The following is a 27424-nucleotide window of genomic DNA, read 5'->3' as shown; positions in this document are numbered from 1 at the left end:
GTTCTGATAAACCAGGGATGATTATCGAAATTATTCGGACCGATGATTACCAGATCCTGGTACGTTGAAGGGAGACCTTCGTCATGGAATGAATAGGCACGGCTGCTCGTAATGCTACTACTAAACGTGAAATAATGATATATGCACTGACAGAGACAGCTAAGGGAAGGAGTGTACATGCCTGTTCACCGTGTTTCTTTATTTGATTCCTTCAGTATATATACAGTTATTTCCAAACTCGGAACGTCGGTTTTCGATTTAAGCACAAACGATTTGTACGAGATCGATTGTCACAAACATTGCACATTTCCAGCGTGGCAAAGGCTACATCTACAGCGACAGTCGTTCCACCCCGACTCCAGACAGTACACAGTTGAATCGATGTGTGACTTAGTTGCCCAGTGACCGTGGTGTCTCACTGTAGGGAATGATCTGCCATCTCCAGATTCACTCAATCATTTCGAACACTAAAACGAATTTGAAATATTTTACAGAATTCTGGTGAATGAAAGTCATTTTAATATCCGACTTTACACGAGTTTGATTATTTCCTAGTATCTTGGGTGAATGTATAGGGATTCCAAATTCGTCTGGACATCGACAAGTTATAGGGATACTGTGATGTGCACTTAGTTGATTTGAGAATATACACCGCGCTGTCAGTCAGAGGTGAACGGGGTTCATGCCATCGAACAGAGGAACCAACTCATATTAGACAGAGAGTTGAATTATTATTGAATCATTAAAAAAGGTTTTGTGGCGTGTTAGGTGATTGGGTTTGGTGTGGCTGTTCGTGAGGGAATGCGGTTTAATGTGGCGGTGTGGTGACGTGTGGAATAAAGGGTTTGGTGTGGTTATGTGTAAGGTGGTTGTGTGTTGTGTCTGGTTTAAACATATTTTATTCACAAAAAGTGAACGGGATTGGGATTTGTGTGGGTGTTGTGTGATGTAATGGTGTTTGGTGGTGTGGAAGGTGATGGGGTTTGGTGTGGTGGTGTGTGAAGTGATGGGGTTTGATGTGGTGGTGTGAAGGTGATGGGGTTTAAATAATGTGGGGGTGAATGATGTGATGGGATTGGGTTTGGTGGTGTGTGAGGTGATGGAGTATAGGGTGGCGGTGTGTGAGGTGACGGAGTATGGGGTGGCGGTGTGTGAGGTGACGGAGTATAGGGTGGCGGTGTGTGAGGTGACGGAGTATGGGGTGGCGGCGTGTGAGGTGATGGAGTATGGGGTGGCGGTGTGTGAGGTGACGGAGTATGGGGTGGCGGTGTGTAAGGTGATGGAGTATGGGGTGGCGGTGTGTAAGGTGATGGAGTATGGGGTGGCGGTGTGTGAGGTGACGGAGTATGGGGTGGCGGTGTGTGAGGTGACGGAGTATGGGGTGGCGGCGTGTGAGGTGACGGAGTATGGGGTGGCGGTGTGTAAGGTGATGGAGTATAGGGTGGCGGTGTGTGAGGTGACGGAGTATGGGGTGGCGGCGTGTGAGGTGATGGAGTATAGGGTGGCGGTGTGTAAGGTGATGGAGTATGGGGTGGCGGTGTGTGAGGTGACGGAGTATGGGGTGGCGGTGTGTGAGGTGACGGAGTATAGGGTGGTGGTGTGTGAGGTGATGGAGTAGGGGGTTGCGGTGTGTGAGGTGATGGAGTAGGGTGTGGGGGAGTGTGAGGTGACGGAGTATAAGGTAGCGGTGTAAGAGGTGACGGAGTATGGGGTGGCGGTGTGTGAGGTGACGGAGTATAGGGTGGCGGTGTGTGAGGTGATGGAGTATAGGGTTGCGGTGTGTGAGGTGATGGAGTATAGGGTGGCGGTGTGTGAGGTGATGGAGTATGGGGTGGGGGTGTGTGAGGTGACAGAGTATAGGGTTGCGGTGTGTGAGGTGAGGGGTGTGGCGGTGTGTGAGGTGATGGAGTATAGGGTTGCGGTGTGTGAGGTGACGGAGTATGGGGTGGCGGTGTTTCAGGTGATGGAGTATGGGGTGGCGGTGTGTGAGGTGAGGGGTGTGGCGGTGTGTAAGGTGATGGAGTATGGGGTGGCGGTGTGTGAGGTGATGGAGTATGGGGTGGGGGTGTGTGAGGTGACAGAGTATAGGGTTGCGGTGTGTGAGGTGAGGGGTGTGGCGGTGTGTGAGGTGATGGAGTATAGGGTTGCGGTGTGTGAGGTGACGGAGTATGGGGTGGCGGTGTTTCAGGTGACGGAGTATGGGGTGGCGGTGTGTGAGGTGAGGGGTGTGGCGGTGTGTGAGGTGATGGAGTATAGGGTGGCGGTGTGTGAGGTGATGGAGTATAGGGTGGCGGTGTGTGAGGTGATGGAGTATAGGGTGGCGGTGTGTGAGGTGATGGAGTATGGGGTGGGGGTGTTTCAGGTGACAGAGTATAGGGTGGCGGTGTGTGAGGTGAGGGGTGTGGCGGTGTGTGAGGTGATGGAGTATAGGGTGGCGGTGTGTGAGGTGATGGAGTATAGGGTGGCGGTGTGTGAGGTGATGGAGTATAGGGTTGCGGTGTGTGAGGTGACGGAGTATGGGGTGGCGGTGTTTCAGGTGACGGAGTATGGGGTGGCGGTGTGTGAGGTGAGGGGTGTGGCGGTGTGTGAGGTGATGGAGTATAGGGTGGCGGTGTGTGAGGTGATGGAGTATAGGGTGGCGGTGTGTAAGGTGATGGAGTATAGGGTGGCGGTGTGTGAGGTGATGGAGTATGGGGTGGGGGTGTGTGAGGTGACAGAGTATAGGGTTGCGGTGTGTGAGGTGAGGGGTGTGGCGGTGTGTGAGGTGATGGAGTATAGGGTTGCGGTGTGTGAGGTGACGGAGTATGGGGTGGCGGTGTTTCAGGTGATGGAGTATGGGGTGGCGGTGTGTGAGGTGAGGGGTGTGGCGGTGTGTGAGGTGATGGAGTATGGGGTTGCGGTGTGTGAGGTGACGGAGTATGGGGTTGCGGTGTGTGAGGTGATGGAGTATGGGGTTGCGGTGTGTGAGGTGACGGAGTATTGGGTTGCAGTGTGTGAGGTGATGGAGTATGGGGTGGCGGTGTTTCAGGTGATGGAGTATGGGGTGGCGGTGTGAGGGGTGTGGCGGTGTGTAAGGTGATGGAGTATGGGGTGGCGGTGTGTGAGGTGACAGAGTATAGGGTGGCGGTGTGTGAGGTGATGGAGTATAGGGTGGCGGTGTGTGAGGTGATGGAGTATGGGGTTGCGGTGTGTGAGGTGACGGAGTATTGGGTTGCAGTGTGTGAGGTGATGGAGTATGGGGTGGCGGTGTTTCAGGTGATGGAGTATGGGGTGGCGGTGTGAAGGGTGTGGCGGTGTGTAAGGTGATGGAGTATGGGGTGGCGGTGTGTGAGGTGACAGAGTATAGGGTGGCGGTGTGTGAGGTGATGGAGTATAGGGTGGCGGTGTGTGAGGTGATGGGTGTGACGGTGTGTGAAGTGATTTGTGTGGCGGTGTGTGAAGTGATGGAGTATGGGGTGGCGGTGTGTGAAGTGATGGAGTATGGGGTGGCGGTGTGTGAAGTGATGGAGTATGGGGTGGCGGTGTTAGGTGATGGAGTATGGGGTTGAGGTGTGTGAAGCGTTGGGGTTGGGTGTGGTGGTGTGTGAGGTGATGGAGTATTGGGTTGAGGTGTGTTAAGCGTTGGGGTTGGGTGTGGTGGTGTGTGAGGTGATGGAGTATAGGGTTGAGGTGTGTGAAGTGTTGGGGTTGGGTGTGGTGGTGTGTGAGGTGACGGAGTATGGGGTTGCGGTGTGTGAGGTGATGGAGTACAGGGTGGCGGTGTGTGAGGTGATGGAGTATGGGGTTGCGGTGTGTGAGGTGATGGAGTATAGGGTGGCGGTGTGTGAGGTGATGGCGTATAGGGTGGCGGTGTGTGAGGTGATGGAGTATAGGGTGGCGGTGTGTGAGGTGATGGAGTATAGGGTGGCGGTGTGTGAGGTGATGGAGTATGGGGTTGCGGTGTGTGAAGTGTTTGGGTGTGGCGGTGTGTGCGGCGATGGAGTATGGTGTGGTGGTATGTGAAGTGATGGGGTTGGATGTGGCGGTGTGTGCGGCGATGTAGTATTGGGTGGCGGTGTGTGAGGTGATGGGGTTGGGTGTTGGCGGTGTGTGAGGTGATGGAGTATGGGGTGACGGTGTGTGAAGTGATGGAGTATGGGGTTGCGGTGTGTGAGGTGATGGAGTATGGGGTTGCGATGTGTGAGGTGATGGAGTATGGCGTGACGGTGTGTGAGGTGATTGAGTATCGGGTGGTGGTGTGTGAGGTGATGGGGTTGTGTGTGGCGGTGTGTGCGGCGATGGAGTATGGGGGTGGTGGTGTGTGAGGTGATGGGGTTGGGTGTGGCGGTGTGTGCTGTGATTGGGCTGGCTGTGTTGTGGGACAAGTGACCAAGGGAGAATCAAAGAGGACATAATCACAGATAATGGAAGACAACCAAGAGGAATAAGAGGAAACCAAAGAGAAACAGAGAGAAGAAGGGGCAATCAAAGGTAACCGACAACCAGAGACAGCCACGTACACTGTCCAGCCAACATGGCGCTAAAAAGCTAGTGACACATGTTCTTGTGTTGTGTGTGTGAGATACAGGCAAATACACCGACACAGTCCGCATTATCAACCAAGCGAGGCTTCCCGATTCAGTGACTGTATGCAGATAAAATACCCGATGCACCAATGTCGTATTAAAATTATTGAAATGCTTTAGACGAAATATTGATAGCGAGAGTTGGCAAAGTTTCATTCAGCTCGCCAGTATCCATCAAAAGGTTCGAGCGTGTTCTTCTCTGACAGGTCAGTTACTGTCTGGCGCACAACAGGGTGAGTTTATTAATCTGGTTACATCATTAACACTATATTATGCCACTGCTGTTGATATGGACGCCTTGGTGTTTTGGGTACATCATTCTGACGCAGTACCGACATTGTATAACTTTAGACGCTCGCTGGCAGGTACTTGTGGCATGAAACTTCTATTGGCATTAAGGTTTGATGAACCAGTTCTAAATTCAATCAGGTAAACTGTTCGACTTGCCACGGTGGAGATTAATAGTTACATCCAAATATGCTATCAAATAGATATCCAGGTCAATCATATTCTGGATGACAGTAAAAATGAGTGTTTAATTTAATCATTAAATCTGACGTCGTTGGACAGCTATGTTAAGGGGTGATGTGAAATGTGTTCCCAGGCTACTGTAAACTGAGCGTTCACTTTGTGGGCGAGTGTACGTTAACACATATCTATACCCTTGTGATGTAGCTGGAATATTGCTGAATGTTATGCTTTACTCAATTTATATCATGAAATTATGTCGATATGTGTCTGTCTGTCTCTTCAATGCCTCCTTTATTCAATATTAATGTAGAATCTATTCCTGAATCGGATGAATTCGTTTTGAAAGCGTTGCCATTAACGTAGGTCTATGGTCTCGTGTGGTCTGCAGCCTTCCGTGCAGGTTACCATGACGACCATTGTTTCCCGTTTACATCGGCATACTCAGTCAACCAAAAAGTCGTTTGTCCGCCATCAGCAACATTTGTTGTAAAATAATGTGAGATCATGGAATCTATCATCGGTATCTGATGTTTACTGGTTTGTTTGACCGAGCATTATCTTTAGATCTATAACGCAACAACTGATATGAATATCGATAATTATTCTTTAAGACACATATCGATGTGCGTTGGTAAAAGGTAAAAAAATATCATTTACTTACCAACCAACTGTATATTCAATTAAATTCATAGAATTCGTTGCGCCTCGACAGGCATTGTGATTGGTGATACCGATATAGTCACTCCTGATACATGTGTCACTAAGGAAGATTTTTAGGACCATGTTTTTCTACTAAGTTGAAAATTCAAGATACATACTAAGTTGCAATTTCAAGATAATGAAAGAAATATTTCAAGATTTTAACTTGAAATTTCAACGTATGCAACTTGAAATTTTAACTTTGTAGATCTAAATTTCCAAAAATAATATATACTGAACCGTAAAAGAAATGTCACCCAAAGTAACATTGCATGAAAAGTTGTCATTTAAATATTTGTTTTTTTTTGGTCAAAGTTTCTAAAATTTAACATTACCTTGTCCGGAAAAAATGAAATTTGATGATAAAAAAACAGGCAGATGACAATAAAACCAATCGCCTAAACGCATCACGGCAACGGCCATGGTAACCCGATGCACGTGAGTTCCGTGCAAATTGAAATGCACATGCGTTCCCCCATTTCTTGCCTTATAGAAATCCACCCAGATCGGATAACATTCATTCGTTATTGAATTGCTACCACATGCCAAGATTGACAAGAAATCAGCAACACCAAGCCCTTGGACGATTGCAAGCTGGACAAACCGCCCGGCAAGTAGCCAATGCATTTCAAGTCCACGTAAGGACCATATACGGCTGAATGATGTCCGACCAAGACCGACAATTGCATCTGAACTGCGTCAGGCGTTCCTCAGAGTGTGGGTTCAAGTGCCTATAACCTTCATCAACCGCCTCATTCATTCCATGGATCGACGTTGCACGGCAGTCATCAATGCACATGGCGGACTTACGAGATACTGACTTGTGATGCCATTTTTCTCAGAGACTGGTGTTGTGTTTCACTTTAAGAACATTTGACACTTTAATTTCAACCTTGATGATCATCTTTTTAATATGTCTCAAAGTATGTTTACAGTGTTTGGACAAATAAGGTTTCTCATATATCTATCAATACTGACGTTTCTTTTGCGGTTCAGTATATATATAAATACAAGTGGCCCAAAAATGCTTCCGTATGTAACAGATACTTACGTAGTAAAGGCCATGACACAAACAGGCAAGATGTATAACTGACAATTCATTCCTGTGCCAGGCTTCCATTGTAAATACAAGCTTATTAGCATGAATTCATCGTTTCGTCAAAGAGTTTCACAAAGTCAGATGCTTTTGCATGGATGCGTCATTTTCCCTCTGGTGTCAAACAGTCCGATACACGTTCAAGAGGCGGAGAACACAAAACACGCGCAGTTCATACGACCTATGGAGCCATTAGACCAAGAAAACATGTCTCAAATTTCTGCCCACGTGGTTTTACATAACCCTTCATGTTACAATTTCAGGTTAGCAGTCCTGCACTAAAAAAATCCGTTTGAATCCATTCACACACAAGGTTGTCTAAATCACTGTCACAATTCTGTGTGCAGATGTCTGCTCCAACGAAGGCCATCTTGTCGCTCTCGACTGGCGAGTTTGTCGATGGGTTGAAACGTGGTATCGACGGGTCTCTAACGTAACGGTCGTCTGTGTTGAAAGTGCAAAACATTAAACGGGGCGTCAAGTCATATACGTTGGTGACGTGGACAGATGTGTTATCCACAAGTTCGCTGCGGAATGGAATTACTGTACATTCGTTATTTCGTGGGGCGTTACTCGTTCGATTCGCGCACTGACCTTCTTAATATTTTGTGATAGACTCGCAATTCAACATCGAACACGTGGTCTACAGAGGTCTTTTCACGCATAGTGTTTTTTTCAACCTAATTCATTGTTTCCAGAGGGAATGTATCTCTATCCACGTCGGCCAGGCCGGATGTCAGATAGGCAGTGCATGCTGGGAGTTGTACTGTCTGGAGCATGATGGTCAGATGCCCTCGGATAAGATCCTTGGCGATAGGGACGACTCCTTCAACACCTTCTTCAGCGAGACTGGAGCAGGGAAACACGCCCCCAGGGCTCTCTTCATCGACCTCGAACCCACTGTTGTCGGTAAGTGTCGTGTTTAGTGGATGATGTATAGACTTTGTTGATTCTATGACGTCATACCTTCATTACTTTAATACTCTATGATATGATATTTATAATTTAATTCAGAAGTGTAAAAGGCATTTTGGTCAATTTTATGACGCAAATAATGTGCCATTGGCGCTACTAAGAAATAATGTTTAAGTGACTTTTAAACATTGATATTTTTTATTCGCTTAACAAAAAAATCAACTGATGGGGTCCGTACCGGCACCTACCACCAGTTGTTCCACCCCGTGCAGCTGATTACCGGCAAGGAGGACGCCGCCAACAACTACGCCCGTTGCCACTACACAGAGGGCAAGGAGCTCACTGAACTCGTCCTTGACCGCGCCAGAAATCTAGCTGACCAGTGCACTGGACTGCAGGGGTTTCTCATTTTCTACAGATTAGGTGGTGGCACTGGCCCCGGCTTCACTTCACTGCTTTTTGAGCGCCTCAGCGTTGACTACGTCAAGAGAACGAAGCTTGTTTTCTATCTATCCAGCTCCTCGGGTCTCTACAGGTCTCTCCTGTTGTCCCCGGTGGTGACCTGGCCAAGGTCCAGAGAGCCGTCTGCATGTTGAGCAACACCACAGCTATCGCCGAGGCCTGGGCTCGTCTTGACCACAAGTTCGACCTGATGTACGCCAAGCGTGCCTTCGTCCACTGGCACGTGGGTGAGGGTATGGAGGAGAGAGAGTTCTCCGAGGCTCGTGAGGACTTGGCTGCTCTGGAGAAAGACTACGAGGAGGTTGGAGTCGACAACGAGGCTATTTACGATATTTGCAGACGTAACCTTGACATTGCAAGACCAACCTATACCAACCTAAACCGTCTGATTGGTCAGATCGTCAGCTCCATCACTGCCTCTCTCCGATTTGACGGTGCCACTTTGGTGCCCTACCCACATATCCACTTCCCTCTGGCCAACTACGCCCCAGTCATGTCCGAGGAGAAGGCCTACCACGAGCAGCTGACTGTCGCTGAAGTCACACTGGTGATGTCGTACCAAAAGATATCAACGCTGCAATCGCCATCATCAAGACCAAGAGAACCATTCAGTTCGTCGACTGGTCTCCCACTGGTTTCAAAGTCGGTATCAACGACCAACCGTCAACTGTTGTCGCCGGTGGTGACCTGGCCAAGGTCCAGAGAGCCGCCTGCATGTTGGCAAACACCACTGCCATCGCCGAGGCCTGGGCTCGTCTCGACCTGATGTATGCCAAGCGTGCCTTTGTCCACTGGTATATGGGTGAGAGTATGAAGGGGGGAGAGTTCTCCGAGGCCCGTGAGGACTTGGCAGCCCTGGAGAAGGACTACGAGGAGGTCGGTATTGATTCCATCCAGGATGAACAGCAAGAAGGGGAGGAACCACGGAACCATGGCCTATAGGCACGACCGTTTTCTTTCCAGTTAAATGTAATGTTTGAAAAAATAATATCCGTCCAGGCACGTGCGATTTCAAGCATTAAGAGCCAGTCGCCATATTTGTTTATCCATCCTTGAAGCTTTTTGGTTAAATAAATACTCGGGTTACTGTATCTTTTTGGTTTTGCAAGCAAATCTGCCTTTCCAGTTTGAACATGGTCTCCCCCCCCCCCCCCCCCCCCCCCCCTTGTTACTTAATAGATACCAGACTGAGTGTTGATATACTGTATAAAGTACCACTATCATCTACTTCCACCACTTGTGTTGCTTTCTATCAACATTACAGAGGTCGAGATGGTGGTATTTGTTATGGCTTTCTATTGTCCATCTATTCATGGATGGAGTCGACTAAGTGGAACGAGCTATTCACATGCAACAGCCGATTTTCCATTGAGTCTACTGTCGAAGGACAATTAAATATACTACCGACAAAACACGAGGGAACTGATGCAATGGTAGTGAAGGTTCAATGACGATAAATGTCTGTAAAATATACTTTTGGCGTGTAGATCACTATCAGCTGTGTCAACTATGTTGGGCGATACATATACAACTATGTCCCGGCGTCTCAGCTTAACGTGGGAGGAAAGCCCGAAGCAATGCCGATTGTAGTCATCTAGTATCTGTGTCCACCAAGTTGGGCGATACATGCACAACACCTTGATGGCATGCTGCTGATTAACGTTCGTGTGGTGGGCCTGGGTATTGCCTGCTATTCCGCCTAGAGAGCTACTTCAAACTGGGTGGTGGTGGGTCTCTGGCGTACACTCTCCATCCCAAAACACCGACAAATGATTAATTTGGGACACGACAGGGGACTTAGCGGGTATGCCTTCTCGTCGGAGATAACCTGGTGACGACCTGGGCACGCGGATGTGGGGTGGCATTTTGATCTTGCAGTTCACATGGAATGGAACAACGACAGGACGCTAAATGTCGTCAACGTATCGCTGGCCAGTCAAATGTCCATTCGCAATAACACAATAAATAGTTCGCCTGTCATGTGCGATACCGCCCCACACCATGACACTACCGCCCTCAAACCGTTCGTGGTAGAGAATAGTGGCCCTGTCATACCGCTCGCTATGTTATAGGCCTGCCACGCCCTGGTCTCATTGCAACCCCACCCGTTTGACAGTACGTGTCCCACAGTGGAGAAATTGCACACTTTGATTCCCCCTAGTTCCACGCCGACTCCAGACAGTACACAGTTGACTCGCTGTGTGACTTAGTTGCCCAGTGACCGTTGTGTCTCACTGTAGGGGATGATCTGCCATCTCCAGATTAACGCCAAACTAAAGTGAATTTGAAATATTTTACAGAAACAATCGTTTGATGAATGGAAGTCATTTTGGAATACGACCTTACACGAGTTTGATTACTTCTTAATAATTCGTGCTGATGTGAGAATACACACTGCTCTGTCAGTCAGACGTTAACGGGGTCCGTTCCTTCGAGCAGAGGTAAAAACGTATGTTAGAAAGAGAGGTGAATTCTTATTGAATGATTAAAATAAGGTTGGTGGTGTGTGAGGTGATGGGGTTCGATGTGGTGGCGTGTTAGTTGATGGGGTTGGATGTGGTGGCGTGTTAGTTGATAGGGTTTGATGTGGTGGCGTGTTAGGTGATGGGGTTGGATGTGGTGGCGTGTTAGTTGATGGGGTTGGATGTGGTGGCGAGTTAGGTGATGGGTTTGGATACGGTGGCGTGTTAGTTGATAGGGTTGGATTTGGTGGCGTGTTAGGTGATGGGGTTGGATGTGGTGGCGAGTTAGGTGATGGGGTTGGATGTGGTGGCGTGTTAGTTGATGGGGTTCGATGTGGTGGCGTGTTAGTTGATGGGGTTGGATGTGGTGGCGTGTCAGGGGATGGGGTTGGATGTGGTGGCGTGTTAGTTGATGGGGTTTGGCGTGGTGGCGTGTTAGTTGATGGGGTTGGATGTGGTGGCGAGTTAGTTGATGGGGTTGGATGTGGTGGCGTGTCAGGGGATGGGGTTGGATGTGGTGGCGTGTTAGTTGATGGGGTTTGGCGTGGTGGCGTGTTAGTTGATGGGGTTGGATGTGGTGGCGAGTTAGGTGATAGGGTTGGATGTGGTGGCGTGTTAGGTGATGGGGCTTGGTGTGGTGGGGAGTTAGGTGATGGGGTTGGATGTGGTGGCGAGTTAGGTGATGGGGTTGGATGTGGTGGCGAGTTAGCTGATGGGGTTTTGCGTGGTGGCGTGTTAGGTGATGAGGCATGGTGTGGTGGTGTGTGAGGTGATGGGGTTTAGCGTGGTGGCGTGTTAGGTGATGGGGTTTGGCGTGTTAGCTGATGGGGCTTGGTGTGGTGGTGTGTGAGGTGATGGGGTTTGGTGTTGTGATGTGTGAGGTGATGGGGTTTGGCGTGGTGATGTCTGAGGTGATGGGGTTTGGCATGGTGGTGTCTGAGGTGATGGGGTTTGATGTATATGTTTGCTGTGATCCTGATATGTTTGACGTGGCGAGGCGTCAATGTGGTAGATGATGTATTTTGGTACAGTAGGGTTTCACATGGCAGTGTTGTGGATGGCCTGGTGCGGCCGGTGTCCATGTGTCGTGATGGGCAGGGTTGTGTCTGTCGCAAACCCATCATTGATACCATCGTGTTATCATTAATCGATGTTCGAATCTCAAATTGGTTCCTTTGAGTCCCCACAACAGAAGGAAATACCGTGTAGGTCCCGATCAACCGTTGAGGAGCCGCACAGTGGATGTTTTCATATCCAAACAGTGACTCTCTTGAAATAGTAACCTCTTTGCAATGTCTCAAATACTCATTTGCGATTACGAATTAAATATGGCGAAATTATCCTAAAGGTGCCAATAGGTTCGTTCAGATGCAAATGTAGCAATTTGTCTCTGAAAATATATTCAAAGGTAATAACACCGCTTGCAATTTACAAAATTCACATGCATATTTATGCGCTTGGCAACAACATACTAATGGTCCATTTGCATTTCTGCATTTTAATGAATCAGTGTCGCCAAGGTTTCAATACACACTTTAGTGCACGCAAAAAGTTTTCTGATTGTCCATCGCTTTTGTAGCGAGTCAAGTCAATACTACAACAACATGACGCTGGAAGCAAGAGTGGCGTTATTGGTCTAACCACAGGGATGGACGTGTGTAGTTTTGTTTGAATAACTAAAAATCTATTGTCTGGTAACTAGGTACTGTCACACAACAACAGCTGTATGTTGACGACGGAACAAAATTCTTTAAAAACACCGATGTTCTAGCTTTCCTATCATTTGCTCTCGTGTCGCACCGAATCAAGGTCTTAACGAGCGCTTGTGAACCATATAACTTCTCCAACTTTCACCACATCAGAATAATGGTAAGTACTTATGTCATATAAGATTGAAAAAAACGTATTATCGACATTAGATTGATTTACTAAGAATTGTTTTTATTTATTAAGTAATATTCAACAAGCATAAAATACTTATATCCCCACCAAGAGTGCTTTCGTATCAGTTTGAATAGTCCGCATTGTTTTGATAAAGATTCAGCTAATGTATTCATTAACGGCAGAGATATTAAAAGACTAGTATAGTATATCCATATAAGGAGAAGGTACTGTTTGGTTCTTTGATCAGTGTATATGTAAACATAAATACAAAAATGTAAGATTGCAAGCCAGATGAAACATCACCCAAAAATGCTATAGGTCTGACATATTTCGTGAAAACGGAAAAAATGAAAAATATCAAAGAACCCTACCCAGAAAATGTACTAAGTCCAACTTGTTTCCATGGAAACCAGAAAAATGAAAAATGTTTAAAATCTCTAAGTGACAAAAGGCAACAGTTCAACACCTAAGAAATACGTGTACAAAGTTTGGTTAAGAAATATTCAATGTTTTTTTAGTTCTGCTTCGGAAATGAAACGTGACGGACAGAACGACGGAATGATGGACGGACGGCACCCTTTCCCCTATCCCCCTCCCACTTCGGCGTATAATAGAGTAAATTCAAATTCACAGTATTACAATATGTATCAGTATTAGCTAGCAGTATTACGCTTCAATCTCTTTCCTATGTTTCCATATTAATTTAGGTATTCTTGCTTTGGAAGATACAGAGTTATTTTGTGACAAGAAACGATAAGTGTATTCGATACCTGCTTACATTTGTTATATACATAGCTGTGTAGAATACTGATATTTCCATGATCACGTTAAGAACATGTAAACATCCTAGCTGTACGTTTGCAGGGATGCAACATTTAGAATGCACTACAGAGTGAAATACAAACTTTTGTCACTTAGGTCTTTTAAGATAAAGATCCCATGTCATCATTGAAATGTACTTTTGACAAGCGTCCCTCACGACGGCGCACATAACATGGTTCGGTTTGTGTATGATTACCATAGCAACCAACAAACATGCCCTGAAGTACCATCACCAAGGCTACCAGAGAAAGGATGCTCTGTCTCTACATTGACCTAGACAACACAGGCTAACTGGTGCCATTAAATCAATGACTTCTTTTCATTTCAACACTGCACTTGTCGAAGTACATTGAAAGTATCGATTAGTTGCACACAGTAATAATCCATATGGTATATGAATATCAAATTAGAAACGATGCAAATAGTTGTACCGGCTTTTAAAAAAGCTCAAAGCCATTTAAACATGTCTGTCTTAATGTACATCGATCTCATTCACTGATTACATGAAGTTTACAAAATGAGCTGAATTCAATACTTAATACAAATAATTCATCGACGTATCTTAAAAGTACCTGCATTCATTTGCATACATCGAAATACAGTCGGTAGAAATCAAGGCACTTTTAACATGAGTGAGTGAGTGAGTGAGTTGGGTTTAACGCCGCTTTTAACAATATTCCAGTTATATCACGTGGGTGAAAAGCGCGAAGAGGTGCAGGTCTCAGACAATTACCACTTTGGTGAAACCCACCCACGCGCACGGGTATGGTGCTGACAAATCTAGAAACATAACAGGGGTGAACTCGGATTCGAACCCACGAACTATAGGTTTCAACTCTGCACGGCGAATTGCGGCGCCTTAGTCAACTGGGCCACCCGTTATCGTGTTTACATGTTGCAAGTTGCAAGTGTTTCGTCTCATAGGCATGTTGGTATTTGATTTTATACAAAGATTCACTTTGTAGGTACTCCAAATGGAATAATGCTACCTTTGTTGCTGTTTTTTAATCGGCATTTACGTCTGTGATTTAGGAAGTTAAAAAGTAGCAATTATTGAAATCAATGACTCATTTGTTGGTTGCAGAGGGAGTGTCTTTCCGTCCACGTCGGCCAGGCCGGATGTCAGATGGGCAATGCATGCTGGGAGTTGTATTGTCTGGAGCACGGCATCCAGCCTGATGGTCAGATGCCCTCAGACAAGACGATTGGTTATGGAGACGACTCCTTCAACACCTTCTTCAGTGAGACTGGAGCAGGGAAACACGTCCCCAGGGCCGTCTTCGTCGACCTCGAACCTACTGTTGTCGGTAGGTTTAAGTGATCAATGTAACATGAATAACTGTAATTCATAAGAGTGAGTGAGTGAGTTGGGTTTTAACGCAGCATTATTCAAGTTATATCACGGCGTGTCAGCTTAATGTGTGAGGAAAGCCCGAAGTGATGCAGGTCTCAGACGTTTACCACTTTGGTGAAACCCTCGAGCATGGGTATGGTGCTGACAAACCTAAAAACATAATCGGGTCGAACAGGCATTCGAACCCACAAGGTTTCGGCGTGCTCAAGGGACGCAACTCTACACAGCGAATCGCGGCGCCATAGACGACTGGGACACCCGTGCCCGTGTAATTCATTAGAAGAACAGTTTACCTTTACATAAGCATGCATGACACTCCCTTCAGAGTTTATACACCCCTAAGTCATTTTTGGTATTTGTTTTATAAACAGACGAAATCCGTACCGGTACCTATCGCCAGCTGTTCCATCCCGAGCAGCTGATCACCGGCAAGGAGGACGCCGCCAACAACTACGCCCGTGGCCACTACACCATCGGAAAGGAAATCGTCGACCTCGTCCTTGACCGTCTGAGGAAATTAGCTGACCAGTGTAGTGGACTTCAGGGTTTCCTCATCTTCCACAGCTTCGGTGGTGGCACGGGATCTGGATTTTGTTCCCTTCTTCTGGAACGACTGAGTGTGGACTATGGAAAGAAGTCGAAGCTGGAGTTTTCGATCTACCCCGCCCCGCAGGTGTCTACCGCCGTGGTGGAGCCCTACAACTCCATCCTGACCACCCACACCACCCTGGAGCACTCTGATGTCGCCTTCATGGTCGACAACGAGGCCATCTACGACATCTGCAAGCGTAACCTTGATATTGCCAGACCAACCTATACCAACCTGAACCGTCTGATCGGTCAAATCGTCAGCTCCATCACTGCCTCTCTTCGTTTCGATGGAGCCCTGAACGTGGATCTGACCGAGTTCCAGACCAACTTGGTGCCCTACCCACGTATCCACTTTCCTCTTGCTAACTATGCCCCAGTTATCTCCGCCGAGAAGGCCTACCATGAGCAGTTGACAGTTGGAGAATTAACAAGTTCCTGCTTCGAACCCGCCAACCAGATGGTGAAATGTGACCCCCGTCACGGAAAGTACATGGCCTGTTGTCTGCTCTACCGTGGTGATGTCGTCCCGAAGGACGTCAACGCTGCAGTAGCAGCAATTAAAACAAAGCGAACCATCCAGTTCGTCGACTGGTGTCCTACTGGGTTCAAGGTCGGCATCAACTACCAGCCACCAACTGTTGTCCCCGGTGGTGACCTGGCCAAGGTCCAGAGAGCCGTCTGCATGTTGGCAAACACAACAGCCATCGCCGAGGCCTGGGCTCGTCTTGACCACAAGTTCGACCTGATGTACGCCAAGCGTGCCTTCGTCCACTGGTACGTGGGTGAGGGTATGGAGGAGGGAGAGTTCTCCGAGGCCCGTGAAGACTTGGCTGCTCTGGAGAAGGACTACGAGGAGGTTGGCGTCGACTCGGTGGAGGAACAAGGAGAAGATGAGGATGAGTACTGATGACCTCTTGTGCGTCCGTTTCTGAGCTTTGTGATAGTTAAATGGGAATTGAAATAGAACTTAATGCTTATTGTATTTGACACTATTTTACATTACAATCATATTGTTAAATCATGTATCTATTACCACGTTTTCATCAACAACGACGGTCTCAACGAATCTACTGGTTATCTAAACATACGATTATGTAAGTACTGCTAACTTCTACTTCTATATTTCGCAAGCCATCATAGCATCAGGTGTCTCGTGTCTCGTCTCACGGGTGTCATGGCTCAGTTTATATTGTTTATTTTCAAAGTGACTTATTAAGTACACAGTCATTAAAAGGCCTTTATACCCATGTGTTACAATTGTGACTGGGCTTGCAAATATAGCAGAGAGTAGGTTTGCAGAATATAATACTTATAATTGTGAATGTTATATATATTGTCAATAATCAATTCCTTGTCAAATTTAGAATTGAATAAACAATAACATAAACATTTGGCTGTTTCACATGTGTCAACAAAGAGAAAGAAACTTTTGCATCCTGAGATATCACTTTGCATGTGAGTTCGCGAGTTGGGTTTAACTCCGCTGTGAACAGTATCTTTTAACAATATGTAGCAATATATATTTTGTTCGTGTTTTCATACGATGGAACCTTCTTGTTCACTTCAAGTGACTCCTTTTGGCATTCCGGGGCAGAATAAATCCCATGTGCGTCCCATGTTTGTCGTACGGACCGACTGAGGATCGGAGTGAGTGAGAGAATGCCCGCGAGGATGCAGGTCTTACACGTTTACCACTTTGGTGCTAAAAACCCTCGAAACATAATCGTGCTAACCCGATGAACATACAAAGGGTGGCACCTACCAGGTTTAATATGATCCACTTATATAACAGCATCGTAACTACGTACTCGGAATCCAAATGTTATTGTGTGAGACTGAGTTCTATGTATTAAGACGAACATTGTGGCATGTATAACCCTGCACGTTGTTTTTAAATGAAGTGACACCGAAGTTGTAAACACGTGCCTGGCTAAGACACACGTGTCGTTTGAACGCAACACTCTGTACGTTCTGTTGACAGTGACGTAGTTGCTTCTGAGTGAAGTTTCCTTTCAGTTTGTATTTCGTAATCTGTTTGCGGGTTATGGTAGGACAGAGTTGAAGATTTACGAGCGCTTCCATCTTGTTTTTTAAGGTTTATAGTTTCATGTAAGTTAACGGTATTATATACTTGTTCTCTCTCTCTAGCTTCCGGTAACCGTGGAAGGGCACGTATTAGGTTTATGACGGTTGGCAAAAGTAATGGTTGAAATATTTTTGAATCCGTCGAAGTAATTCAGAATCTTTGATTTGAAAAATTATATCAATTCGAAATTTTCCAGTTTGACGAACGCGAAGTCTCCGCCTACATCTACAGTGAATGCCTACAACCCAACTGCCATGATTGTATCTACCATTGTCACTCATTGCTCAATGTTCTCCTTGTTTGATGCACCACAGCTTAATACAAGAAGGTGACCTCGGACTGTGTACGTTAGGCGTGTCACACCCAGGTTTAAAGGAGACTTATAGCCGTATCTCGAATAACTGTGCTTTTAGAATATTTTGTTATAGATTGATTTTTTATTAACCGTTGGAATAAAGGATATTTGGTGTCAAAGTGATGGAACTTAAAAAATTATTTGTCTCATCGCCGCGTAGTGAAATTATTAATGTTCGTGCTTCGGTTGAAATCAAGGTTAGTGTCTGCCGATACAAAGCACCGGCTGTTCGTTATGAAGTTGCCGTTTGGTTGACATCAGTGTGTACACACATATCAATATACAAAGCGTTGGGCTATCTTTGTCGATGAAAGCAGCCTTTACATCTGAATCTTATACTTTGACGTAGATTCAGATGTATGTTTGTATCGTTTAAAGCAGGGTAATAGTTACAGTTACACAAATAATAAAATGGTACCTAAGTTCCACAAACAAAGCTCACCATGTACGAGGCGATATATTATCATGGCGACAAGCAGATCCTTAGTCAAGCGATTCGGTGATTAAAAATAAATAAATATTATCCTTGTGGATTGAAAAAGGTCTGATTGATTGATCACTACTCTTTATTTGTTTGCTGAAATCATGAATGAGTACTATCCATATAGTGAATGAGTGAGTGACTTGGGTTTAACGCAAATTGGACAGTATTCCAGTTATATCACGGCGTGTCAGCTTAATGTGGGAGGATAACCCGAAGTGAAGCAGGTCACAGACGTTTACCACTTCGGTGAAACCAACGAGCACGGGAATGATGTAGAGAAACCTAGAAACATAATCGGGGCGAACCGGGATTCGAACCCACAATGATAGGTTTCTGGCTGCCCAAGGAGACTTTTCATAGAGCCTCGTACTAGTGCACCACACAACTAAAATCATAGTATGAGAGTGACTACTAGATACACTTTCTGGAGGAAACATCGCAGAAGGTAGTAAAGGTGTAGAATGATCCCACTCCCTCAGCACTGCTCGGTCCTCACCAAGTAGGGTACAGGGATGTACAAATTGATAAATTATGTACTGCTTCGAATTCAGTAAATGATGCTGAGGATAGTAATAGAAGCGGTGGTAAAATCACATTCAGGGAGGGAACTCTAATTATGTGCTGTTATTGTGAGTACCGTCCCTTAGAAATGACCTCAACATTAACCTTGATCACATGAACGGCTTTTTTTTCCTTCCGAAGTGATAGTTAACATTAAATAACTCTTTCATAGGTAGTCGGCAGACAGAAGTCAAGAAATGTCGAAAGTGCACACATGCGCAGTGTTATCGATACTTGTGGCGTCATGACAACGCTTAACTTATTCCTGTGTGACAGCCATTTTGACAGATTGCACTGGAGTAGGACCCAGACAAGTGTTGCGTATCGTTTACGACTTTGAGAATTTGTGCGAGTTGCTCTACCCTACTCTGTACTGACCTACTCTACCCTACTTTGTACTGTCCTACTCTACCCTACTTTGTACTGACCTACTCTACCCTACTTTGTACTGTCCTACTCCACCCTACTCTGTACTGTCCTACTCTCCCCTACTCTGTACTGTCCTACTCTGTACTGTCCTACTCTCCCCTACTCTGTACTGTCCTACTCTGTACTGTCCTACTCTACCCTCCTCTGTACTGTCCTACTCTACCCTCCTCTGTACTGTCCTACTCTACCCTACTCTGTACTGTCCTACTCTACCCTCCTCTGTACTGTCCTACTCTACCCTACTTTGTACTGACCTACTCTACCCTACTTTGTACTGTCCTACTCCACCCTACTCTGTACTGTCCTACTCTCCCCTACTCTGTACTGTCCTATTCCACCCTACTCTGTACTGTCCTACTCTCCCCTACTCTGTACTGTCCTACTCTGTACTGTCCTACTCTCCCCTACTCTGTACTGTCCTACTCTGTACTGTCCTACTCTACCCTCCTCTGTACTGTCCTACTCTACCCTCCTCTGTACTGTCCTACTCTACCCTTCTCTGTACTGTCCTACTCTACCCTCCTCTGTACTGTCCTATTCCACCCTACTCTGTACTGTCCTATTCCACTCTACTCTGTACTGTCCTACTCCACCCTACTCTGTACTGTCCTATTCCACCCTACTCTGTACTGTCCTATTCCACCCTACTCTGTACTGTCCTACTCTCCCCTACTCTGTACTGTCCTACTCTGTACTGTCCTACTCTCCCCTACTCTGTACTGTCCTACTCTGTACTGTCCTACTCTAACCTCCTCTGTACTGTCCTACTCTACCCTCCTCTGTACTGTCCTACTCTGTACTGTCCTACTCTGTACTGTCTTACTCTACCCTACTCTGTACTGTCCTACTCTACCCTCCTCTGTACTGTCCGACTCTACCCTCCTCTGTACTGTCTTACTCTACCCTCCTCTGTACTGTCCTACTCTACCCTCCTCTGTACTGTCCTATTCCACCCTATTCTGTACTGTCCTACTCTACCCTACTCTGTACTGTCCTACTCTACCCTCCTCTGTACTGTCCTACTCTACCCTCCTCTGTACTGTCCTACTCTACCCTACTCTGTACTGTCCTACTCTGTACTGTCCGACTCTACCCTACTCTGTACTGTCCTACTCTACCCTACTCTGTACTGTCCTACTCTGTACTGTCCTACTCTACCCTACTCTGTACTGTCCTACTCTGTACTGTCCGACTCTACCCTCCTCTGTACTGTCCTACTCTACCCTCCTCTGTACTGTCCTACTCTGCCCTCCTCTGTACTGTCCTACTCTACCCTCCTCTGTACTGTCCTACTCTACCCTACTCTGTACTGTCCTACTCTACCCTCCTCTGTACTGTCCTACTCTACCCTCCTCTGTACTGTCCTACTCTACCCTACTCTGTACTGTCCTACTGTACCCTAATCTGTACTGTCCTACTCTGTACTGTCCTACTCTCCCCTACTCTGTACTGTCCTACTCTGTACTGTCCTACTCTACCCTCCTCTGTACTGTCCTACTCTACCTTACTCTGTACTGTCCTACTCTACCCTCCTCTGTACTGTCCTACTCTACCCTCCTCTGTACTGTCCTACTCTACCCTTCTCTGCACTGTCCTACTCTACCCTACTCTGTACTGTCCTACTCTACCCTACTCTGTACTGTCCTACTGTACCCTAATCTGTACTGTCCTACTCTACCCTACTCTGTACTGTCCTACTCTCCCCTACTCTGTACTGTCCTACTCTGTACTGTCCTACTCTGTACTGTCCTACTCTGTACTGTCCTACTCTACCCTCCTCTGTACTGTCCTACTCTACCTTACTCTGTACTGTCCTACTCTACCCTCCTCTGTACTGTCCTACTCTACCCTCCTCTGTACTGTCCTACTCTACCCTCCTCTGTACTGTCCTACTCTACCCTCCTCTGTTCTGTCCTACTCTACCCTTCTCTGTACTGTCCTACTCTACCCTCCTCTGTACTGTCCTACTCTACCCTACTCTGTACTGTCCTACTCTACCCTCCTCTCTACTGTCCTACTCTACCCTCCTCTGTACTGTCCTACTCTACCCTACTCTGTACTGTCCTACTCTACCCTAATCTGTACTGTCCTACTCTGTACTGTCCTACTCTGTACTGTCCTACTCTCCCCTACTCTGTACTGTCCTACTCTGTACTGTCCTACTCTGTACTGTCCTACTGTACCCTACTCTGTACTGTCCTACTCTACCCTACTCTCCCCTACTCTGTACTGTCCTACTGTACCCTACTCTGTACTGTCCTACTGTACCCTACTCTGTACTGTCCTACTGTACCCTACTCTGTACTGTCCTACTCTGTACTGTCCTACTCTGTACTGTCCTACTCTCCCCTACTCTGTACTGTCCTACTCTGTACTGTCCTACTCTGTACTGTCCTACTCTCCCCTACTCTACCCTACTCTGTACTGTCCTACTCTGTACTGTCCTACTCTGTACTGTCCTACTCTGTACTGTCCTACTGTACCCTCCTCTGTACTGTCCTACTCTGTACTGTCCTACTCTGTACTGTCCTACTCTGTACTGTCCTACTCTGTACTGTCCTACTCTACCCTACTCTGTACTGTCCTACTCTGTACTGTCCTACTCTACCCTACTCTGTACTGTCCTACTCTACCCCACTCTGTACTGTCCTACTCTACCCTACTCTGTACTGTCCTACTCTACCCCACTCTGTACTGTCCTACTCTACCCTACTCTGTACTGTCCTACTCTGTACTGTCCTACTCTACCCTCCTCTGTACTGTCCTACTCTGTACTGTCCTACTCTACCCTGCTCTGTACTGTCCTACTCTACCCTACTCTGTACTGTCCTACTCTACCCTACTCTGTACTGTCCTACTCTACCCCACTCTGTACTGTCCTACTCTACCCTGCTCTGTACTGTCCTACTCTGTACTGTCCTACTCTACCCTCCTCTGTACTGTCCTCCTCTGTACTGTCCTACTCTACCCTGCTCTGTACTGTCCTACTCTGTACTGTCCTACTCTACCCTGCTCTGTACTGTCCTACTCTACCCTGCTCTGTACTGTCCTAGTCTGTACTGTCCTACTCTCCCCTACTCTGTACTGTCCTACTCTGTACTGTCCTACTGTACCCTACTCTGTACTGTCCTACTCTGTACTGTCCTACTCTGTACTGTCCTACTCTGTACTGTCCTACTTTGTACTGTCCTACTGTACCCTACTCTGTACTGTCCTACTCTGTACTGTCCTACTCTCCCCTACTCTGTACTGTCCTACTCTGTACTGTCCTACTCTGTACTGTCCTACTGTACCCTACTCTGTACTGTCCTACTCTACCCTACTCTCCCCTACTCTGTACTGTCCTACTGTACCCTACTCTGTACTGTCCTACTGTACCCTACTCTGTACTGTCCTACTGTACCCTACTCTGTACTGTCCTACTCTGTACTGTCCTACTCTGTACTGTCCTACTCTCCCCTACTCTGTACTGTCCTACTCTGTACTGTCCTACTCTGTACTGTCCTACTCTCCCCTACTCTACCCTACTCTGTACTGTCCTACTCTGTACTGTCCTACTCTGTACTGTCCTACTCTGTACTGTCCTACTGTACCCTCCTCTGTACTGTCCTACTCTGTACTGTCCTACTCTGTACTGTCCTACTCTGTACTGTCCTACTCTGTACTGTCCTACTCTACCCTACTCTGTACTGTCCTACTCTGTACTGTCCTACTCTACCCTACTCTGTACTGTCCTACTCTACCCCACTCTGTACTGTCCTACTCTACCCTACTCTGTACTGTCCTACTCTACCCCACTCTGTACTGTCCTACTCTACCCTACTCTGTACTGTCCTACTCTGTACTGTCCTACTCTACCCTCCTCTGTACTGTCCTACTCTGTACTGTCCTACTCTACCCTGCTCTGTACTGTCCTACTCTACCCTACTCTGTACTGTCCTACTCTACCCTACTCTGTACTGTCCTACTCTACCCCACTCTGTACTGTCCTACTCTACCCTGCTCTGTACTGTCCTACTCTGTACTGTCCTACTCTACCCTCCTCTGTACTGTCCTCCTCTGTACTGTCCTACTCTACCCTGCTCTGTACTGTCCTACTCTGTACTGTCCTACTCTACCCTGCTCTGTACTGTCCTACTCTACCCTGCTCTGTACTGTCCTACTCTGTACTGTCCTACTCTCCCCTACTCTGTACTGTCCTACTCTGTACTGTCCTACTGTACCCTACTCTGTACTGTCCTACTCTGTACTGTCCTACTCTGTACTGTCCTACTCTGTACTGTCCTACTTTGTACTGTCCTACTGTACCCTACTCTGTACTGTCCTACTCTGTACTGTCCTACTCTACCCTACTCTGTACTGTCCTACTCTGTACTGTCCTACTCTACCCTACTCTGTACTGTCCTACTCTACCCTCCTCTGTACTGTCCTACTGTACCCTACTCTGTACTGTCCTACTCTGTACTGTCCTACTCTGTACTGTCCTACTCTGTACTGTCCTGCTCTACCCTACTCTGTACTGTCCTACTCTCCCCTACTCTGTACTGTCCTACTCTGTACTGTCCTACTCTACCCTCCTCTGTACTGTCCTACTCTACCCTGCTCTGTACTGTCCTACTCTGTACTGTCCTACTCTGTACTGTCCTACTCTACCCTGCTCTGTACTGTCCTACTCTGTACTGTCCTACTCTCCCCTACTCTGTACTGTCCTACTCTCCCCTACTCTGTACTGTCCTACTCTCCCCTACTCTGTACTGTCCTACTCTACCCTACTCTGTACTGTCCCACTCTCCCCTACTCTGTACTGTCCTACTCTACCCCTACCCTATACTGTCTTACTCTACCCTACTCTGTACTGTCCTACTCTACCCTACTCTGTAGTGTCCTACTCTGTACTGTCTTACTCTATCCTCTCTGTACTGTCCTACTCTGCCCTACTCTGTACTGTCTTACTCTATCCTCTCTGTACTGTCCTACTCTACCCTACTCTGTAGTGTCCTACTCTATCCTACTCTGTACTGTCTTACTCTACACTACTCTGTACCTTCCTACTCTACCCTACCCTATACTGTCTTACTCTATCATACTCTGTACTGTCCTACTCTCCCCTACTCTGTACTGTCCTACTCTCCCCTACTCTGTACTGTCCTACTCTCCCCTACTCTGTACTGTCCTACTCTCCCCTACTCTGTACTGTCCTACTCTCCCCTACTCTGTACTGTCCTACTCTCCCCTACTCTGTACTGTCCTACTCTCCCCTACTCTGTACTGTCCCACTCTACCCTACTCTGTACTGTCCCACTCTCCCCTACTCTGTACTGTCCTACTCTACCCCTACCCTATACTGTCTTACTCTACCCTACTCTGTACTCTCCTACTCTACCCTACTCTGTAGTGTCCTACTCTGTACTGTCTTACTCTATCCTCTCTGTACTGTCCTACTCTGCCCTACTCTGTACTGTCTTACTCTATCCTCTCTGTACTGTCCTACTCTACCCTACTCTGTAGTGTCCTACTCTATCCTACTCTGTACTGTCTTACTCTACACTACTCTGTACCTTCCTACTCTACCCTACCCTATACTGTCTTACTCTATCATACTCTGTACTGTCCTACTCTCCCCTACTCTGTACTGTCCTACTCTCCCCTACTCTGTACTGTCCTACTCTCCCCTACTCTGTACTGTCCTACTCTCCCCTACTCTGTACTGTCCTACTCTACCCTACTCTGTACTGTCTTACTCTATCCTACTCTGTACTGTCTTACTCTCCCCTACTCTGTACTGTCCTACTCTACCCTACTCTGTACTGTCCTATTCTACCCTACTCTGTAGTGTCCTACTCTATCCTACTCTGTACTGTCTTACTCTACACTACTCTGTACCTTCCTACTCTACCCTACCCTATACTGTCTTACTCTATCATACTCTGTACTGTCCTACTCTCCCCTACTCTGTACTGTCCTACTCTCCCCTACTCTGTACTGTCCTACTCTCCCCTACTCTGTACTGTCCTACTCTCCCCTACTCTGTACTGTCCTACTCTACCCTACTCTGTACTGTCTTACTCTATCCTACTCTGTACTGTCTTACTCTCCCCTACTCTGTACTGTCCTACTCTACCCTACTCTGTAGTGTCCTACTCTACCCTACTCTGTACTGTCCTACTCTACCCTACTCTGTAGTGTCCTACTCTATCCTACTCTGTACTGTCTTACTCTACACTGCTCTGTACCTTCCTACTCTACCCTACCCTATACTGTCTTACTCTATCATACTCTGTACTGTCCTACTCTACCCTACTCTGTACTGTCTTACTCTTCCCTATTCTGTACTGTCTTACTCTACCCAACTGTCTTCTGTCATACACCACATTACTCTGTACTGTCCTACTCTATCCTACTCTGTACTTTCGTTCTCTACCCCACTTTGTATTGTCATATAATACCCTACTCTGTACTGTCCTACACTACCCTATCCACTGTACTTTTTTGTAATTACTTTTGAAGAGTGGAAATGGGCGGCTGTGAGAGGAGGTTGGGGGCTGTTTATTTAGGATGGAATTGAAATGCATGTTATGCAAAAATTATGCTTACGCTATTGTTTAATGTCTCTTTGCAGACTGTAGTTATGTCGTCTTTCGGCTAATAAAGTTTAATTGCGTGGTCAGTGTGGCGAAACATGTACATATCATATGTGAATATGTGACGTGTCATAATCTTGTGTCATTGGCCAAAAATTAAAAGATATTCTCATACAAATACACATTTGTCATTGCATGTCTGAAAATACTACGTATTGGTGTCGTATGAATCAAAGCTATGTTGCTATTTTTCTGATACATTAGCTCAGAAATATTTGATATCCGCAATGCAGACTGACAGTCAAGTAACCAAGCAAGAGGTTCAACTATGTTAGTTATTTTTGGTGGCCATCTACTGAGCACTATTCATACATACTCAACAACCATTGTACTTGTAACATATATCTGATGAAATCGGGCTTAGAGACAGCCAGAGAAAGCTGTTCTTGGGTGTATGTATGTCTAGGTCATTGCAAAACAATGTATTCATTACAAAGTCTGCTTGTTTGTTGTTTAACGCCGCACTCAACTATATCACAGCAATGTAAAGGCGACCCCCCCCCCCCCAAAAAAAAAAAAAAAAAAAAAAAATCGAGTATGGGCCGGACAATCTAGTGATCAATATTATTATCAACGATACACGCCGTCCGGTACGATGGCACGCAATCAATCAATCACCGAGCTTGATCACCCCATCCATATCGACACTTCTAACTAGTCTAAGCATACGTTGCTGTTGACCGATTTTAACCAGGAATCTCAAAGAAGATAATCATTTTAAAAACACAGCTTGCTTCATATTACGATGGCTGGTATCTCGTCCGACACATAGCCTCTCAGAATATAATTTGTAAAAGACATACATTACCCCAGAATATATCAAACTGCATGTTAAAAGGTTATGGAAGTTGTCTGATTTACATTAACTCGCACTTTGTAATGATAGGGCCTTACTTGGTACCTGCACCGTTACTCCATGGATTAGCAATGACTTGCAACAGTATCTTCATAGTTTTAGCGAAGAGCCATTTTCAGATATCCTTGTCACCTTCCTCTATCCACATCTTTCTGATTCTTCTGTTCCAATGTTCCCTCCCTCGTCCCTACTTTTACCCTCCAGATCTCTACTTTTTCTCTTTTATCCTGACTGTTCCACGCATCACCATTTCAGGCCTTATGTTCCCTCCCTCATTCCTGCTGACCCCTCTCATCAGCCTGTGTCCTCCATCCTCCTACTGTTACCACCTCTACTGAACCCGTGAAGATTCCGGGGTAGAATAGGTCTTCAGCAACCCATGCTTTCCCTAAAAAGCGACAATGCTTGTCGTAAGAGGCGACTAACGGGATCGGGTGGTCAGGCTGGCTGACTTGGTTGATGCATGTCATTGTTTCACAATTGCGTGGATAGATGTTTATGATATCAATCACTGGATTGTCTTGTCTAGACTCGATTATTTACAGACCGCCGTCATTTTGCTGGAATATTGCAAAGTGCGGCGTTAAACAACAAACAATACATAACAACACATCTTATTATTCCTTTCGTTTTCTTGCTTTTCGCTATTTCTCCCACCCTCGTCACGACTGTTCCCTTCCTCCAACCTACT

General features: G+C 46.4%; 2 protein-coding genes and 1 pseudogene across 2 annotated transcripts; all 3 read left to right on the top strand.

The window, feature by feature from the left end:
- Positions 1–1759: 1759 nt before the first annotated feature.
- LOC139473324 (uncharacterized) lies at positions 1760–3055 on the top strand. The gene has a single exon (XM_071255851.1). It carries the CDS (start codon positions 1760–1762, stop codon positions 3053–3055), a length of 1296 nt encoding a protein of 431 aa, XP_071111952.1.
- Positions 3056–3651: 596 nt separating this feature from the next.
- Positions 3652–9150, top strand: LOC139473323 (tubulin alpha-3 chain-like; annotated as a pseudogene).
- A 3215-nt stretch (positions 9151–12365) lies between these two features.
- Positions 12366–16702, top strand: LOC139473383 (tubulin alpha-3 chain-like). The gene is made up of 3 exons (XM_071255939.1): positions 12366–12539; positions 14461–14683; positions 15102–16702. The coding sequence occupies exons 1-3, from the start codon at positions 12537–12539 to the stop codon at positions 16226–16228; spliced, it is 1353 nt and encodes a 450-aa protein (XP_071112040.1). The 5' UTR covers positions 12366–12536; the 3' UTR covers positions 16229–16702.
- Positions 16703–27424: the final 10722 nt, after the last annotated feature.

Source organism: Haliotis cracherodii, unplaced genomic scaffold, assembly GCF_022045235.1.
Source record: "Haliotis cracherodii isolate W230 unplaced genomic scaffold, xgHalCrac1.p SCAF_28, whole genome shotgun sequence".
NCBI classification, from domain to species: Eukaryota; Metazoa; Mollusca; class Gastropoda; order Lepetellida; family Haliotidae; genus Haliotis; species Haliotis cracherodii.
This window is presented reverse-complemented; position numbering and strand designations above follow the sequence as displayed.